Here is a 17,723-nt window from a genome sequence, read left to right as displayed (position 1 = left end):
ATGACATGTCTTGCAGGTTTTTCATGGAACAGAACAATCGGATCTTCCAGATGTTGCTGGAAGTGTCAGCATGCCAAGATAAAACACTTACAGCTGACCATGTAAGGAGTATGGGGCTGGATCCCCAGGGGGATCGCATCTTCCTGATGGATTTACTTGAAGTTTATGGGATTGACGTGATGTTGGTTATTGACAATCCTTGTTGCCCGTGATCCAAGTGAACTTTGACTAGTGAACTGCTGTATGAACTGGACAGGACCAAGATGAGAGGTTTGAATGGATACATTGAGTTTAAAATAACCAAGTGCACTTGCACCATGACTTGCCACCATCTCTTGAATTGTGCGCAGGTCAGTTCATGGGTCACTTGTTTTGGCTCTTCAGTTATCTGTGTATTTAAAGATTGTTGGAGAATTAACCAGTGGAAGAAATCAGAACGGTTTCACTGAAAGAAAAACCCAATTGAAGGAAATTTTATTTATTTGTAGTTTTGATTTTTCCTTTTTTTTGTAATTTCTGAATGTGTTTTATAACTAGCAGCTGTGAATTAGCACATACACATGCATGAATGCATTTGTGAATTTATTTTAGTACATCAGAGACTCCATACTACACCACTGTGAAATGTAGTAAGCCTTTCCTGTTTATGTTTCAACCAAGATTGCATTCTTCTTTTCAGTAGGTCCTTAGTTTGATTTTCATTAGCCGCTCTGCTTAATGGCTTGCAATGGCTCATTCCCTTTTAAATTCTGAATATTTTTTCTTGAATAGGTATTTAAAATTGTCCCTTTGCACAATTTTTAAGACTTATTGGCCTGTAGTAGGTGACTTTGACATCCACATGAAAACAAATTTAATCACTTAGTTACATATCCTATTACAGTGTATTGTTATTAATTTGATTGGAGACTCAGCATTTCAAATGCAGGGAATGGGAGGAATTTTCTGATCCAGAATAGTTCTCTCTGGTGACAGAGTCTTCTGCAAACTCATGTTAAACAAATTCAGCAATTGTTTGAATGTTTGACTGCATCTTGTACCTTGCTGTTAAACAGCAATAACAAGGGAATGTTGGAGCCTGCTTATGGAGTGATCAATATTTTAAGTTAGAAAAACAGTTCTCAGTGCTACCTGTAAGGCGGTTGCATGCTTTTCACCAAGCCTTTGCATCTTCAGCTGTTTGCTCAAGATGAGAAATGGTATTGCTGTACTCCAAGCTGCCACCTTAATTTTTGTTTAGAATTCTTTGAAATGTTTGTACTGCTTTTGACATTCATTTAATGAGCAGAAAAATTAAGATCAAATTTAAAGTGACATTTGAAAAAATAAATTCTAAATAGTACTTAGGCATGTACAAAATAGAAGGACTAAGTAACGTTTTGAAGAAAGGTCTTGCGTAAGAAAAGAAAATGGTAAAGAATGTTAAAATAATTGCAGAAATGTTGAGGCTTGGATTAAAACAAAAGGCAGAATGAAGGGGTGGTGGAGATACAAAATAAGTATTCATCTCTTTTTCAGTGTTTTTGTAGGAATGAGAGGGTAAGAGGAGGAGGTGGGTGAACCATTTGGAGGGGACAACTGTAGATAAGGAAGTACTAAGAAAAATTGGTGAAACTCAATGATAAATCAGTTATAGACTGGTTGGGCTTGCATTATATGCTGACAAGTTTTGAAAGCTGGGCATTGTTACTCCTCTGTAAGATGTGCTCAAAGTTAAGGGTTTTGATATAGAAAAATGATGCAAACTATTTCAGCTGCTTGGTGAACCTTTAGCTGGAAGGTATCAAATTAGGCAGATCAAAAAAAACGAAGTTGGTTTTGGGAACACTCTTTCTCTAATTGTGCTTTAATATGTAAAACCCAAATTGAATGTTAAACCGAGAAATGAATAAATGTTTTAAAGGACAGTTGGATGGAATACAATGAATAGTCGAGAGGTACAGGGCCAATTTAGAGTGATATCTTTGTTCTGTAAAATTGAAGTTTAATATATAGATTGAATAAAAATAAGAATAGTTAAGTACCTACAGGATATATTCTCATTCTTTAAAAGTACTGTATTATAATAAAAATTACAGCAAGAAGGCTTGTCAACTTTAAACAATTATCTCCTTTCTTTATCTTGTATTCACTTGCAAATGTGTAATTCAGGTTGCTTCCTGAGATTATCACAATTTACAAAGTGGAACATTTTACCACTAGTGACTATTTAAATGTGACTGAGATTTCGTTTTGCCATACTAGAGGTAATCCTGAGTTAAGCTCCTTAATATGTACCAACCTGTCAAAACAATTCACTCTTGCAAAACCTTCTCAGAGTTTTCAAACATCTCTTAGATTCAAGGGATTTTTAAAAAACTTTCCGGTCAGTTAAGATTCTGAATTTTTCAACACTGTCCTAATCAATATCATTTCATTTCCTTGAGCAATTTTAATGGATATTGACCAAAACTTGCCATAGCTCTAATATTTTAATAGGAATGTTCAGAACTCTAACTAAAGCCTACAACTTGGTTTTCCAAACAACGCATGTTTAAAATTGATGTTACTTTGTTTAAAACCCTTCGTGGTATTATTCTATGTGCATTTACACAATAAAGGAGTAGGTTATGCCTTACAAATCATTTGGAGCTCATGAAGTGGTTCTTGATTTATTGAACAGGAATTGTGTCACAGGTATCTTTTTGTCAAATTTTAAGGACAGTTAAGGCTCATGAAAGTAATGATGAGCTGGATAGTGTTATTGAAAATTGTCAATAAACTTAAAATCCCCTGGAAGAGGATAGGGTGGCATTTTGGCACTAGCAGCAGCGCAGAGCCATAATCCAGGAAGGATCATAAGCATCACTGTCCATTAGAGAGAATCAGTGGTTACACATACCTTTTGAGGATAGCCACTCTCCAAGAATGGAGGAAGGTGAGGAGGCAAAGCCTGTATGGGGATCGACCCTGTGCTGTAGGCTTTAACTGAACCTGTCAGTAATGATATGGCAGGGGCTGCTGTAGCAATAAAATTTTACAGTCGGCCAAAGCAAATACCATTACTGACAAATCGAAGGGAATTAAAAGTATTCAAATGGCTCTAAACAAATTGAAAAATGGTATAATGAATGTCACTGACCTTAATGTCAGTAAAGTAATGCACATTAGAATATGGAAACTGTCTTGTCAGTAAATGCCCATTAGTAAAGTATGAGAGATTTGTGTGATTATTGACCTTACTTCAATTAGCCAATCAATATTAAACGCATCAGAGGACTAAGTATAGGAAAACTCTCAAGGGCATTTGAGTAAGTTGTTAAGGTCATACCAAAAATACTGTTAGATTCCATGCCCCACCTTTCAGGAATTAATCCTTTTTATTTGCATGTTGGGAATGTTGGCACTTCATTACATATACAGTTGCACTGCCACACATGCCCCTGACTTGAAAATTCAAATCTAGAATTTTATATGAAATGATGAACTTTTAATATATAACCACAGATGCTGTAGTATGGAGTATCTGGTGCATTTTCTCACCAATCACTTTTGAAGGCAAGACTTGTGTTTTTTTTAATTTAAATTTTAGAAATAGTGTTATCATCCAATAATTTTATGTCTTTAAAACGTAAGATTCTGCTCCAGGTGTTGGGAGACCAAGATTAGGTTTCATTTTTGATTCTGTGAGCATCAATACTTTAATCTGTAAAATTCATTCCATTGTAGATATTTTTAATGGTGACTTGCACTCTGTTTCTGTCCGGAGCTGTAATTGGGAAGGGGGTGACTTTTATTGCTGGATTGAAGGGTACGTTTAATGCTGGATTGATGTTGATAGTACATTGAATTTATGTGAGCTGCACTTTGCCTACCATGAGTTTGGAGCCTAAACTGCATTATGTAGCTAATCCAAGTGATCATTTTTGTTTACATTTGTGGTCCACCTGTTAGTTTTCAGTTTGTGTGTGTTGTAGTACTAGATTACAAAAAGTATATGGTTACTACATATGTACATTTGCAAACATTTTGTCATTGAGAATGGACAGTAAGTTTTTCTACCTCTCCCTGCCAGCCAGGGCTGAGTGAATTTTTTCCTTAGCCACATTGTTAATTTAATATTGGGAGATATGTTTAAGCCTAGCACATGAGAGCTACACCAATCCACTTGTGTTTATTGATACAATTGCTGAATTAACACCTATCGCAACTTATTTCATCTATTCAATGATGTTTCTGAGCATTGGTGTGATTTTCTTTTGGTTTAGCTGTATTTAAGGATATCTTTGACACCTGGCTAGATCTCCTGGTGCTACCAACATGAATAACATTTCTGCCAGTGAAGCATTTAATTCTTTTATTCCTTTGCATTAATATTTCTTAATGTTAAAAGGGTGCAGTGAAGCAGCAATAACCAACTTGTATTATAAAGAATATGACCAAATTGATGGATGTATGATTACGACTAAAATATTCCTATCGTAGTTCATGTTTATTCTGCACTGATAAGTGATGATACAGTGTATAAGATCCAAACCAACGCTGCTGTTGTATAGTATGTCCAAGTATTGAACATGTAACCAGGTATTGTAGTCTTTTGTATAGTATTGCCTGGTCTGTCTTAACTGTACACTCTGAACTATTCAAAGTTGCATGGACATGAGGTAAACGGTAACTTTAAAAACATGATCACACAATCTGAACATAGCATTTGTGTACGTTCTATATTTTAAATCCTCACCTCTTAATTTTTAACACTAATTTTGAAGTCTTCTATTTACGGTTATAAACAGTCATCTTGGACAGTAAATTATCTATTTTGACAGCATTTAATGGTCTCTTTCACTTTATTGCACTGGTGTGACACGAATCATGTGATTTGATGTATCCAGCCACGGGTGAATCCACACAACTGGTGACTCAGTCTGAGATCTTACTGCACAATGATCAACTTTCAGAACCATTTTAACTAAAGCGATATTGTAATCCAGTCATTTCCATACATGAAAAAGAATATGTACACACCAACATCCATGACGTCTTAGTTCCTAATAACATGATCCCATTGAATGACAAAGCAGGCTCGAGGAGTTAAATGACCTCATCTTTTCTTATCTCTTAAGGGCTTGTGGAGCTTTTTATTTGCTTTCATTATTACTTTCTGACTTTTTTTTTGAAAGAAGCTTGATAGAAAACTTCAAATTTTGGAAACAAAATGGATTTTAGTAAATAGTTTTGTGACGTTTTTGGCAAAGTGTTTGTGTACTCACCAATACACTTGGATCAAACCCCCTAGCGTTCAGATTGTATTTAATTTTGTACTAGTACCTAGAAATTGTTCTTCCTCCGTTTACTGTAGAAGCTGAAAGCCTGCAGCTAGTGTCCTATGGAGGAAAGGTAAGTAACTTTTTGTCCTTGGGCATTGATTGGGTCGATAATAACAGACATTGATATACCTACCTTATGTCAGTGGGGAAAGGGAAATATGAATTGGTAGTTTTTTGTTTTAATTTTGAAAACTTTGAAAAGATGGCTGTTCTTTTTTCACTGCCTCCACTCTTTGATACTGTGTTAGCTTCACAAAAAAAAATGAAAGGTTATAGCCTGCTCAGTTTTGAAATTTTCATTATCTATTAAGGTGCAGCGGTATTAATTGACATTGACATTGACGTTAATCAATATGGTATAAGGAGAGAGATGAGAAAGCTATACTGCCTCTGCCAATAGTCTGTTGGGATCTTGGTGGAAACCAAGGCTGTGAACTTGATCATGTTATGAAATTTTAAGATTTTAGATTCAAGGTTCTTACTGTTATGCCTGAGATTAAGAAATGCTGTGGTTGCAGAGGGAGCCTTAAAATGTTTTATAAGGTGCTGTGAAATTTATCTGTATTTCATTGTTAGGATTAGAAGAACATAGAATGGAAAATTTGGATTTTTAAAAGAAGGTACCTGCTGTTGAAATTACTAAAAGGGACTTGGTTTTTTTTTAATAAAAGGTGTATGTGAAGAGATGTAAATTTCTCAATGTTTTCTGTGGATGATTTTGTACTCTGTAAATCTGGATAGATGTGCCTAATATATTTTCTAATTAAAAGTTATCCATAGCAAATCTTACTTCTGTATCAGATCTGGTCTATTGTCAGTGCTACTCACGTTTAAGCCACAATATGCACCTGTAATAGTGTCTCTTTTTTAAGTTAGCCTGTTCACAAAGCACTGCATGTATAACATTGTATTCAAATTTATTGCAGCTTGTCCTGTAAAAAAAGTGCATGCAATCTAAATTAGAAACAGATGATGAAGGTGGCTGGAATGATCGGTTGGAGATTACAAATCTTCAAGTTTGGTTTTATTAGGCAGCTTCAGTGCTTTTTACAAAACCCATCGTGACCTTGTGTACAAGGTATAGGGAAAAATCTGTTCTTGTTTCTGTATTCAGCATTGTCAAGCCATACGGATCACCTAAGGTTCACATAAATCCTCAACACTGTTAGAGTTTAACTCCTTTGAACAGTAAGGAGATAAAAACAAATATTAAAGGTAAATGGCCTCCATTGTCATTCTGGAAATTTGTGGTACACACCAGTATTACTTAGTCTGCATGGAATACAAGTGAAACCTAACATCCATGGCTTCTGCATTGTCTCCTAGACACATGTTACTACTGTCACATGTTCAAATAGCAGCATGGACTTGTACAGTGCCGCTGTTTAATAAAATACCCCAATGTGCCTAAAAGCACAATAAAATGGACCTTCTCTGAAAGGGGATGTTAGAAGTGACTAAAGATTGCTATATTAGGCTTAGGTTGTAATGAAGGTTTTAAAGTTTCAAAAAGTGAATTGTGAAGTTTTGGGCCTGAAAACAGTTGACAGAAATGGAGTAAAGATGAGATTTTATGCCATTGGATCGAGAAGTAGTAGTGGGGCTGGTGGGGGGGAAGAGGTAAATGACTCAGTGGAAGATTTTAATCATGGCAGGTGGAAGTCACAAAGGCTGGGTGACAAGTGGGCATGTAGGACAAAAAGGTTGAGCTCGCTGAGTTACGCATAGACATGCATAGAAGCATTGAAGGTGATGCGAGGGAATAGAGACAGCACGGAAAAATAGTGGAATGAGCAGAAATGCTGTTCTGTACTTCAACAGTAAAAGTGCTGCTACTGAAGAGTTGAGAAATATGAGCTTGGATTTGATATACATTGAAGTCAGTGTAGGTTATAAATGGGAGCACGAAAGATATAGATGGATTTCAGTCTTATTTGAACTGTAGTGACTCCTGTAAAGTGCTTTAGGCATCTTATGGTTATGAAAGAGACTAATGTGAATGTTTATTGTAAGTTTAAGAATTAAAATTTGCATTAAATGTAAGTAATTAGTGTTCTCTCCAGAGTAATAAATGCCTAATAAAGAAATTTAGAATGAGCATTGGGGCTGATTTAACCAATGGATGCAAAGGTAGGAGTGATGAGGAAATGGCACTTGGAAGGAATAGAATGCAGCCATCAGAGTTTTTAAGTGAGCTAATATTATGCAGGTTAGGAATCAGCCATACAGCACTGGTGTAATAGATGTTGGAGCTGATACGCATGAAAATCTTTGCATCAGATTGATCTGTGGGCCTAAACGAACCTATATTCCACTGTGGGAACATAGTATTCAAGACAATTTCAGCTTTAACCCTTCAGAAGGCTAAGCAAATTCAGCATATCCTCATTGACTCTCACCAGTTTTTATAGATGCATCATAGAAAGCATCCTAGCTGCATGCATCACAGCTTGGTATAGTAACTCATCTGCCCAAGACCACAAGAAATTACACAGTTATGAATGCAGCCTAATCCATCATGAAAATCAGCTTTCCATTCCTTTGACTCCGTCTACACTTCCTGCTGCCTCGGGTTAGCAGCGAACATAATCTAAGACCCCTCCCACCCCGGTTATACCCTCTTGTACCCTCTTCCATCAGGCAGAAGATACAAAAGTTAGAGAAAACATTACAGCAGATTCAAGAACAGCTTCTTTCCCGCTGTTATTAGATTTACGAATGGACTTCTCCTTGATTTTTCTCTGCACCTTCTGTATAGCTATAATGCTGTATTCTGCATTCCTGATGTACTTAAGGTATGATTTGTCTGGTTAGCACACAAACGGTACTTTTCACTGTCTCAGTACATATGATAAATCAAATCAAATCCCCAATCCACATTTTGTAGAAATCTCTTAAATCATTTAGTTTTCAGATATCTTCCAAATTTGATGAATCAGTAAAGGGAATCTAACCTGCTCTTGGGCATAACAGAAAACTTTCTTGAAATTTGGACTGTAATCTTTAAAGAACAAGGTTACAAAAATAGACAATGCATTTATGAAGAAGAGTCTACCAGACTCAACATTGTATATCACTCTCCATAGATGCAGCCAGAGCTATTTAAGTTTCTCCACTGCTATGACAATGGCTTTGTCCTCCCAATGTTCATTCAAAGCAAATTTCTGCTGTTCCAATGCTGGGTGGTTAAACATCAATTTGACAATTTAGCGACATTGGAGGAGTCAAGAGATGAAACTGGAAGTCATCGATATTTGTATGAAAATTAATGCTATGTTTTTAGATTATGTTGCCAATGGGCAGTATGTCTGTCTCCTGGGTTTCTTGTTTCTCTGGTTTTACCTCTTGCCAGTGTTGGCTAGTATCTGGCGTTGTTTATACTCCGCGTAGTCCCAAAAAAGTTACGTTACGTAGAATTCCGACGATAACGTACGCAAAGGGACAGCATGTGTGCAGTAAAGGAATGTGCTATTGAAAGAGTTCAGTGGAAGCGGGGTCCACTTTGTCTTCCCTCAACCCCACCTCCACAGCCACATCTGTTTAAGTGCTCACCCACCAATTCCAGTAAGTGCGCATCCTTGAATTTAAGCAGTGCATAGTGCACATGTATATGCTGTCAATAGAATGCCTTCTTCCTCGCATCTGTCTTATCTTTGCCTCTTTCTCGCGAATATTGCTGACTCTGTTAAGATTGACAGTGTGCCTCACCTTTTGAAATTGACATGAGTAGGCTGCTTAGATCAGTAGCCACAAAATTATTGCTCCCAACTGAAAATGCTGCACTGGGGGACAAAGAAATACTTGCACCACAACAACAAATTTGGTTTTCTAAAAAGATTTTTTTTCTTGTGACCCTGAAAAGATTACGCTGGCTGCAGTAAGTGCAGACCGTACTAGCATTTTCCCATTCTTCCATTGCACATCCATATCTACAGTTTTACCAGGTCCACATTCCACAGCAACCTGAACTGCTAGATGATTGGCTAGTTCATAAAAGCGATGCCAGCTATGCTTCAGGGGATGCTACAGAACACGGCTTTTATTTCGTATGGATAAAAATGAAATAAATGTATCACCAAGGGTGGTCAAACTTTTGTGTGGTGGGAAAGGCAACCGTAATCCATGTGAATTGAGGCAGTGGGGGCGTAGTTCATGTGGAATGAGAAGGCCCCTGAACAATGAACTGCAGGAAGCTTAAGCATGATCTGTCATCTCCCGGACAGAATAGATGAGCTGTAGGATATTGATGGCACACTTCCAGGAACAGTTCCTGAGCTTCACCCTCCATACAATAGATTGCTAAATACATGCAAATATGAGTTCTTGTTTCAGAGTACAGCATCCAGGTGAGTAAAAAAAGGAAGACCTTTCTGTTTTGCAGACCACCTAAGCCATGAATTTTGAAGACCAGTACTGTTCAGATCAGATCATTGCAGATGAGTGAAGATCATGTCCCCATTGATTAACGTAAGCATAAAGATAGTGCCCGCGAAGTTCCCTTCTACACTTCCGTTGCTGGGATGGTAATTATTCTCTCAATACACCAAGAAATGGTTCCTAAAGTACCTCTAGTATGGTATAGATGTGATGTTTGAAATAGCATGTTTTCCAGTGGTCCTTTATTTACAATACTTCAGTCTGCATAATTTCCAGACTTCCAAGGCAGAAAATTGATGTCAAAATGCCAAAAGAAAATGTTCTTGGACCGAAGACAACCTCGATGTTTATCAAGACTCTCTGTGGAGCTAGTGTTCTGCAATGGATTGATCTGGGATAGTTTCTGCCTGCTTTGTTGTTGGACAAACTCCCGTACTCAAACTGGCACCTTCTCCTGTTAAGCTCAGTGCTGTTAAAGCGAATCTCTACATGCACGCATTTGTGTATACTCTTGATAACTGCTATTTCAACATCTTTAAATACCCTTTCACCTCTTTCTGTCCTACCACCTTATGGCATTTATTGTGCTTGTACCTATGACCTATATTCTCCCCTTTTTTTTTTCCTCCCCATTTGCAGCTTTCTATTCCCACCCACCTCCAACAAAAGTAGATAAGTGCCAAAGCATTTTTTGAAGATGGACCTGAATAAAGCAAGAAAAACAACTCACAGCAAAACGGGCCCTGTTGAGGGGGAGAGGAATGCAAGAGTTACAACCCTTTGAACCAACGCTGACATCAGCGCCACTGCCACCACCTCTAGTCTCGTGCTGCACTTGCTAACATTGAAGTCATACTCTTTTTTTGGTTTCTTTCATTTGTTTGCCATGTCTTTTTTGATAGAGTTGTCCTTTATTACATGGCTGTGCGTACTTATGATTTAGATTTTTATCAAACCTGCTTTCAGATTCTTTGAGTGTTGCAATTAATGTTGCTCTATGTATCTTTTAAATCATTGCATGAATGCCAAATTTGTATTACTGGTGTTGCAATCAGTATTTCTGTATTATTTCTTGTTTTATTGGTGCCACAAACACTATAGCTTGTGGAATATTTGTCTCAAATGCAAAATTGCTGGAAGAACTCAGCAAGTCTGGCAGCTCCTGAGAGAAATCAGAGTTAACATTTCAGGTCCAGTGATCCTTCTTCAGAAATGATGTAGCTGGGAAAATGTTGGTATTTATGTAGATGATGGGTTGGAGGAGTGGGGTAGAGCGTGGAGTAAACCCTTTCCCTCAGGGACACCTTGGTCCATTCCTCCTTCACTCCCAAACATTCCCACAGCGCCATGGCACCTTCCCCCAGCAATCGCAGGTGTATCACCTGTCTGTTTACTTCCTCCCTCCTCACTATTTCAAGGCCTTGAACGTACGTATTTCACTCAATCTGATGTACTGCAGTCGCTGCTCACACCGTGGTCTCCTCTACACTGAGGAAACTACGTGCAGACTGGATGACCACAGTCCCTAGCTAACATCTGTCTCAGGCTTGCTGCAGTGCTCCAGCAAAGCTCAGCGCAAGCTGGAAGAACAACAGCTAATTTTCCGCTTGGGAACCCTACAGCCTTTGGACTCCGTATCGAGTTCAACAATTTTAGGGCTTGAGCACCTTCTCCCATGTCCTTACGCCCAACCCTACACATCAAGCCTTGTCATTCACATGGCTACTACCACACATATCCCATTGTCAGTTACAAATAGTCCCCATTAGCAGCTATTTATTCTACCAGGCTCACTTTTACCCACTGCTCTCTATCCAACTGTTTTTCTCTCTCTTTAGGCTCTATTTCCACCTACCGTTTAATTCTTTTCCTACTCACCCCACCCGATCTTCTTTAGTTTCTGATTTCGAGCATCCACAGTTCTTTCAGTTAATTGTTTCAAACACGGTAAATAGTAAGCCGGTTTTCTATTGGTGCCACTATTTTTTCTCCTCTGGGTGAAGTCATCAGTGCTCTCAATCTACAAATGAATGTCAGAGGTATAATGGGTGATCCCAGTGTGATAGCCACTGAGGTGATAAGGAACTGAGTGGATAAACTATGACCATAATACACACATTAAATATCCTGTTTTGGAGTCAATGTACTATACACATATCGCTGAGAAGCTTTTCTCCTGCGTTAGCAGCAGCAGCAGAATTCAAAACCACCTGCCCCTGCCAGAAGATTCCTGCTCAAAGTTAGGATTCTTAAAGAGGACAACAAGGGGAATACATCAGAAATGTCCATCTATCATTAAATTTAGTTACTCAGAGTAACGGAGGCAAAAACCCTGGAATAGGTCTCAGAGTTCAAACATAGACCAGGACGAGGATTAAAAAAACAAAATGGAAAATTGAATGGGAGCAAGCCTGAAGTTATAAATTTAAAATACATTACGTTTTTGAGTTTTAAAAGCTAAAATACTGCTGTCACCTAGAAAAATGAAGTAATGTAATTTTACGGAGCAACAGTGCCACCTAGCTTCGAATAAAGTGACAGAGAATTATTAACAAGTAAAGCGTAACTTAACTGAATAAACCCAGTTTATGATGAGCCAATATTAAAGATGCTAATGAAAAAAGCTGATTTCTTTTCAATGGCAATCAGTCCAATGTCAGCAAAATACTTAAGCAGGGACTGCCCACCTTGACTTGATTGCAACATCCTGAAATCGAAGCTAATTGAAATCTAACTTATTGTGAAAATTCAATATTGCTTTTGCGCTTGTTCCACTGACAGAAATGATAAAATTACACAGACAGTGGTTTAAAATGATGGACTCTTAGAAGAACTTGAAAAGCTGGTCTTGAAAATATGAGACAGACAGAACGTGTGTGCAGTAGAGAATGTTGTCTGCTGATGAAGACACTGCTGAGGGAGCAGGAAAGAGCTTGTTGTGGTCTTCAGTCACAGGGAAAAAAAAAGTGCTGCAACCCAAGCGGTTAATGAGTGATATGAAATTTTTGAATTGGTAGCACTGAGCCTAAAAGTGGATGAGAAAACTTTTAGTATCAAGGATGTGATCAGAATCTGTATCACTTTCACTGGAAAAGTTTAGGGAGGCAAACGTGGCACTTCACACAGTCGCTACATATGAACTTACAAAATAGGAGGTGAAGTACACAAATGTAGTTGAGCCCCCTCAGGTCTGCTCCATCATTCAATAAGATCTATTTATGTTTGGAATTCTACATTCCCATCTACCCGCAACACCCCTACCTGACAAGAATCTATCCAACTTTGCCTTAAAATATTCAATGACACTGCTTTCATTGTGTTCTGAGGTATTATTCCAAAGTAGCACAATCCTTTGAGAGAAAGAAATTCTAATTTCTGTCCTGAAAAAGGTGACCCTTAATTTTAAAACAGTGTGCCCAATGTTCTGGACACCCACAAGAAAAAACATACTTTCCAGGTCCACCTTGTCAAGACCATTCAGGTTCTTATACATTTCAATCAAACCACTCCTTACTCTTCTAACCTCCAGACCAGCCTTCCAACCTTTCCTTATCACTCAATCCCATGCATCAATTTATTAAACCTCTTCAAAACTGCCTCCAATGCCTTTATGTCATTCCTTAAATACAGAGACAAAACTGCACGCAGTGCTCGAAGTGTGGTCTCACCAATGCCCCGTATAACAGAAGCGTAATATCCTTACATTTATTTATCACTCCTTAATAAAGGATAGCATCCCGTTAGCCTCCTTGAGTACTGTTAGAGGAAGAAATATCAACACAATTCTTGAGTTCTGTGTTTAGAAGCACAATTGACCTTTCTTCAGAGCTCCTTACCAATGCAGCATGGGAGAGGACCCTCTCGAGGACACATTGGTTCTCTCAAACAAGTATAATATTTTATACATTATGTGTTACAATAATTACATGCAATATTGATGTAATTGTTAGCCACATTCCCCTAATTTGCACATTCAGTCCTGTAAACACACAATCAATGATGGACAATTCTATTGATAGCCCTAGGTCCTCCCATAATCTCATGGTGTTTACCAGATATCTTTATCATCTGTCTTTGGGATCTTATAAGGCATCTCATTCATTCAAATTCCAACACTGACAGTTCTACTTCTTCCCAGATATTTGCCAGCTGCATCACACGAATTGCCAATAACCAGGATACTTATCACTAAAAACTCTTCCAAATTCTGTGTTGCAATTTATATTCCCTACTAAACTTACCATAAACAATACAAAGGATGCTAATTTCTACCAATTGTTAGAAAATTGTTAAGATCAACTCTAATGTAAAGTTATTACAGTTCTTTGATGTGGCTGACAAATTGGGAAACAGCTTCTCAAGGAGATCAAACAAACAGTCTTTCTGTCTTGCAGCTGCAGTTTGCGACCTCTGCTTTTTGCATGTTGTAAGTTGGTTTTAAACAGAAGTTTGGTTCTTGGATGAACATTACTGTCTATCTTCTAAAGTAAATCTCTTTTCTAAATAAGACAACATTTGTTTGAATTCCATTGATAAAAGTGAGATTCAATCACTTGCATAGCTTTACCAAATCATTAAAAAAAACTTATTTGGATTCTCAAGGTACAACAGGGCATGACCTCACTCCCACACTTATAATTTGTCTCTGTCATCTTTCCTTTGATGTTTGGATGCAAAGGTCTGCTCAATTTGTCTATAGCTGTACTATGGTGTTTGCTAAGCTGTAAAGTTGCAATTGTTTATCTCTCCACAGTCACAATGACTTTGCTTTATGACCATTCTGTACCCTGTACCTGCTATGGTGCTCTTTTAGGGGTTATCTGCTTACACTATTTGCTGTTTCTGTCTCAGTTGACAGAGAATGAATTTTCTTTATTGCCTAGGTATCTCTTTATCCTTTTAAGGCTATTCTTTATCAAAATGCTTATGTGTTTAGAGCTTCCTGTCTACAGAAATCTGATTAAATTCCCCTGTCTTTTCTTCTCATCTATTATAATTCCCATGGGAATTTTCATTATCTTATTCAGTTACTCTGCATGGAGACCACAAGTCTAGCTGTGAACATCTTCTATATGTAACTGCTCATCTCCTTTTTGGCCATCTTATGTCAGCTAAAAAGCCGCAGGTAGCCATTTTATGTCAACTTTAGTCATGAGCCACTACAACAAGTACACACTGTACCTGGATACTAGCTTTTTGTGACGCGTGCACCAGAATGCCTGGATCCCTCTGCACTTCATATTTCCTCAGTTGTTCTTGATTTAAGTAATAATCTGCATTTTCATTTTGTTGCCAAAGCGAACAACTTCATACTTTCCATCATTATATTTCACTTTACTATGTTTCACCCAATTACTAAACCTATCTATGTCCTCTGTAAACTCCTTGCATCATCTTCACAACATACTTCCCTGGCATCTGGAAATTTAACTACCAAGTTTTCATTTACCTCATCTAAGTCATTATTGTAAAAGGCTGAATCCCAGCTCATATCCCTCTGTGGCAGTCCACTCATCATATCCTGCCAAACAAGGAATGACCCATTAATGCACACTTTGTCTTCTGCCAGTCAGCCAATCTTCCATCCATGCTGAGATGTTCCCACGACACCTTGAGTTTGTATTTTCTGCAATAACTTTTCATGTGGTACCATTTCAAATGCCTTCTGGAAATGCAAGTACAGCACGTCTACTCACTCCCCTTTATCCAAGACACATTACTCCTTCAAAGAAGTCTATGAGGAACTGAAGATATCCTTGGACTTGTTAACATGATAAAAACAGTATATGTTGAAACACCACAAATAACATGACCAAATCTATGTGTACAGTCTTCTTACAATAGTACAGACCATTCAGTTTAAATTGATCTTATATTTATTTCTTTGATGCAGTAAATTACCAAGCACAACTATTTAGAGTAAACAACCTGTCCCTTCTGACATGTTCTATGGATTTGTTATAGAAATTAATGTGGCAGCCTTCCGTGTTGAAGCACGATTGTTTGAGCTGTGGCGGTCAGCTCCATGTTAAGCATTGCCTAAAGGGGCTCAGGAGGTCCACTCTGTAAGAATTGTAAACAATTATTGCAGAGGAAGGCAGTGGGTTGAGAAGGTGCATGGTTCACTGGGCCCTCTGGTTTTCTCTGGGCCACTTCTCAGCTAAGTGAACTCATTTACAGCATAGAGTTATACAGCATAGAAATAGACCCTTTGGTCTAACTCGTCCATGCTGACCAGTTCTGTTCACCTATTCCAAACCTGTACAAACAAGCAGTCTCCGGGGATCAATGCGATCGGTAAATGTACCCCTGTGTCGATTTCTGCAATCTTCATATCTAGCTTGCAGGGACCCATGTAGTACAGGTATGGATGTCCGGGTGGCGCGGATTCAGTAAATAAAAATGAAAGAACTGTGGATGCTGTAAATCAGGAACAAAAACAGAAGTTGCTGGAAAAGCTCAGCAGATCTGGCAGCATCTGTAAAGAAAAAAAATCAGAGTTAATGTTTCGGGTCCAGTGACCCTTCCTCAGAACTGCTGATTCAGTGACCAGTTCAAAATAAAGACATCTTGGCAATGTGCCTTCACTCATCTAATAAATGTAACTGAACCTGCAAACTTTGTTCACTTAGCAATGAGTGTGACCTGATAGAATTAACATAAAACATATTAGCAGTGAAACTGAACTCTTTACTATTTAAAGTCAGTTGTTAGTAAAGAATTTGAATATTCCTGAAAAAAGACACAGTTTCTCAAAGTTTTTTTTTCATCTTTAACTCACCAGGATATTTTTTAAGAATACAAATTCAAGGGAAAAAACTAACAGTTATACTGCATGAGATGAGAATGCTCATTGGTTGGCAATTGAACTCTGATTGGTAGAGATATTACTATGGAGAATGAACTTATTAATGATGATTGGCATTTAACTTCCAGTTTAAACCAAGAAGGTAGACTCTGACTCGTCAGAACATTGCCTTGCGAAATGAACCAACAAATGTCTGTCATCTATTTTATTGAGTTGAACCAGTTAAAGTGTGGGTACATGGTCTTCCTGTCTGCAAAGAATGGAGCCCTGTGTATTTACTATATGTAACTTCCAGCATCTGCAAGCGCATCACAATGGCAATCCGAATTGGTTGTCAGTGTAATTTTTTCACATATTCAGGATGATCCAACGACCAATTAAGATTGTCACTGAAAAATAGATGTATGTACCTAGTGATCCTTGCAGGTTGATGAAACATGTAGGTCCTAAGTACAAATTCAATAATTGACACAATCACTAGAAAACCCAAAGACAAGTGGAAGGTGTGGTTTTCCACAAGCACCAAGAAAATGCCTAGCTTTCAATCAATTTTGCAAGGCACGTGACAAAAAGGTTGTTGGCAGAGATAGTGCATTAAAACAATGATAAAGCTACAGAGAGCCATGCATTTACCCAAATAGTCCACACATGAGGGATAAGTTTAAGATTTGATAAAAGCTACTGGTATCCCACCAGAAGCACATACATGAAGTGATGGGTAAACCAAAATCTGAGGATGTACACCCAAAATTAAAGGTGGTGAACACGTTTCTCTCTGTTAATCTCATGGAAAACATCAATTATTATGCAAGTCCATGTGTTTGCAAAAATTCAAATTAGCTGTCCTCAATAATTTGGTGACTATGTATTTTACATAGATTGTGCCTCTGGTATTTAATTTAATACATTACAATCTGATGTTAAAGTTGGTCTCCTCTCTATTTCTTCTTCATATTGGGTAGCATGATAAAGAAAGCATTTGAGAGTGAAAGCCCATCATTACCCCTCCTAGTATATATCCCAATCCATCACCACCATTCCCTCTCACTATCACCTCTTTGTTCTCATTGTTTCCCTTCCAACCACCAATTCATTGTCAATACGGTCCTCATCCCTGATCAGTTCCAACTTGACTATTCTCTCACTACTGTCACAACCATATGCTTTCTTCTCCATTCTGCTCCTGTTATATGCTCAAGAGCGGAATAGGGAAGACGGGTTTAAGGAATGAT

General features: G+C 37.9%; 1 protein-coding gene across 1 annotated transcript in view; it reads left to right on the top strand.

Moving 5' to 3' along the window:
• The window catches only part of dennd11 (DENN domain containing 11), a 28,410-nt gene extending 22,315 nt beyond the window's left edge, over positions 1-6,095 (top strand). Inside the window, exon 8 of the mRNA XM_048607879.1 lies at positions 17-6,095. Coding sequence (XP_048463836.1) covers positions 17-212 — 196 coding nt within the window. The 3' untranslated portion in view covers positions 213-6,095. The remainder of the gene's footprint in view (positions 1-16) is intronic.
• Positions 6,096-17,723: the final 11,628 nt, after the last annotated feature.

Source organism: Rhincodon typus, chromosome 18, assembly GCF_021869965.1.
Source record: "Rhincodon typus isolate 14 chromosome 18, sRhiTyp1.1, whole genome shotgun sequence".
NCBI classification, from domain to species: Eukaryota; Metazoa; Chordata; class Chondrichthyes; order Orectolobiformes; family Rhincodontidae; genus Rhincodon; species Rhincodon typus.
Note: the sequence above shows the minus strand (reverse complement) of the source record. Positions and strands in the feature narration are given on the sequence as shown.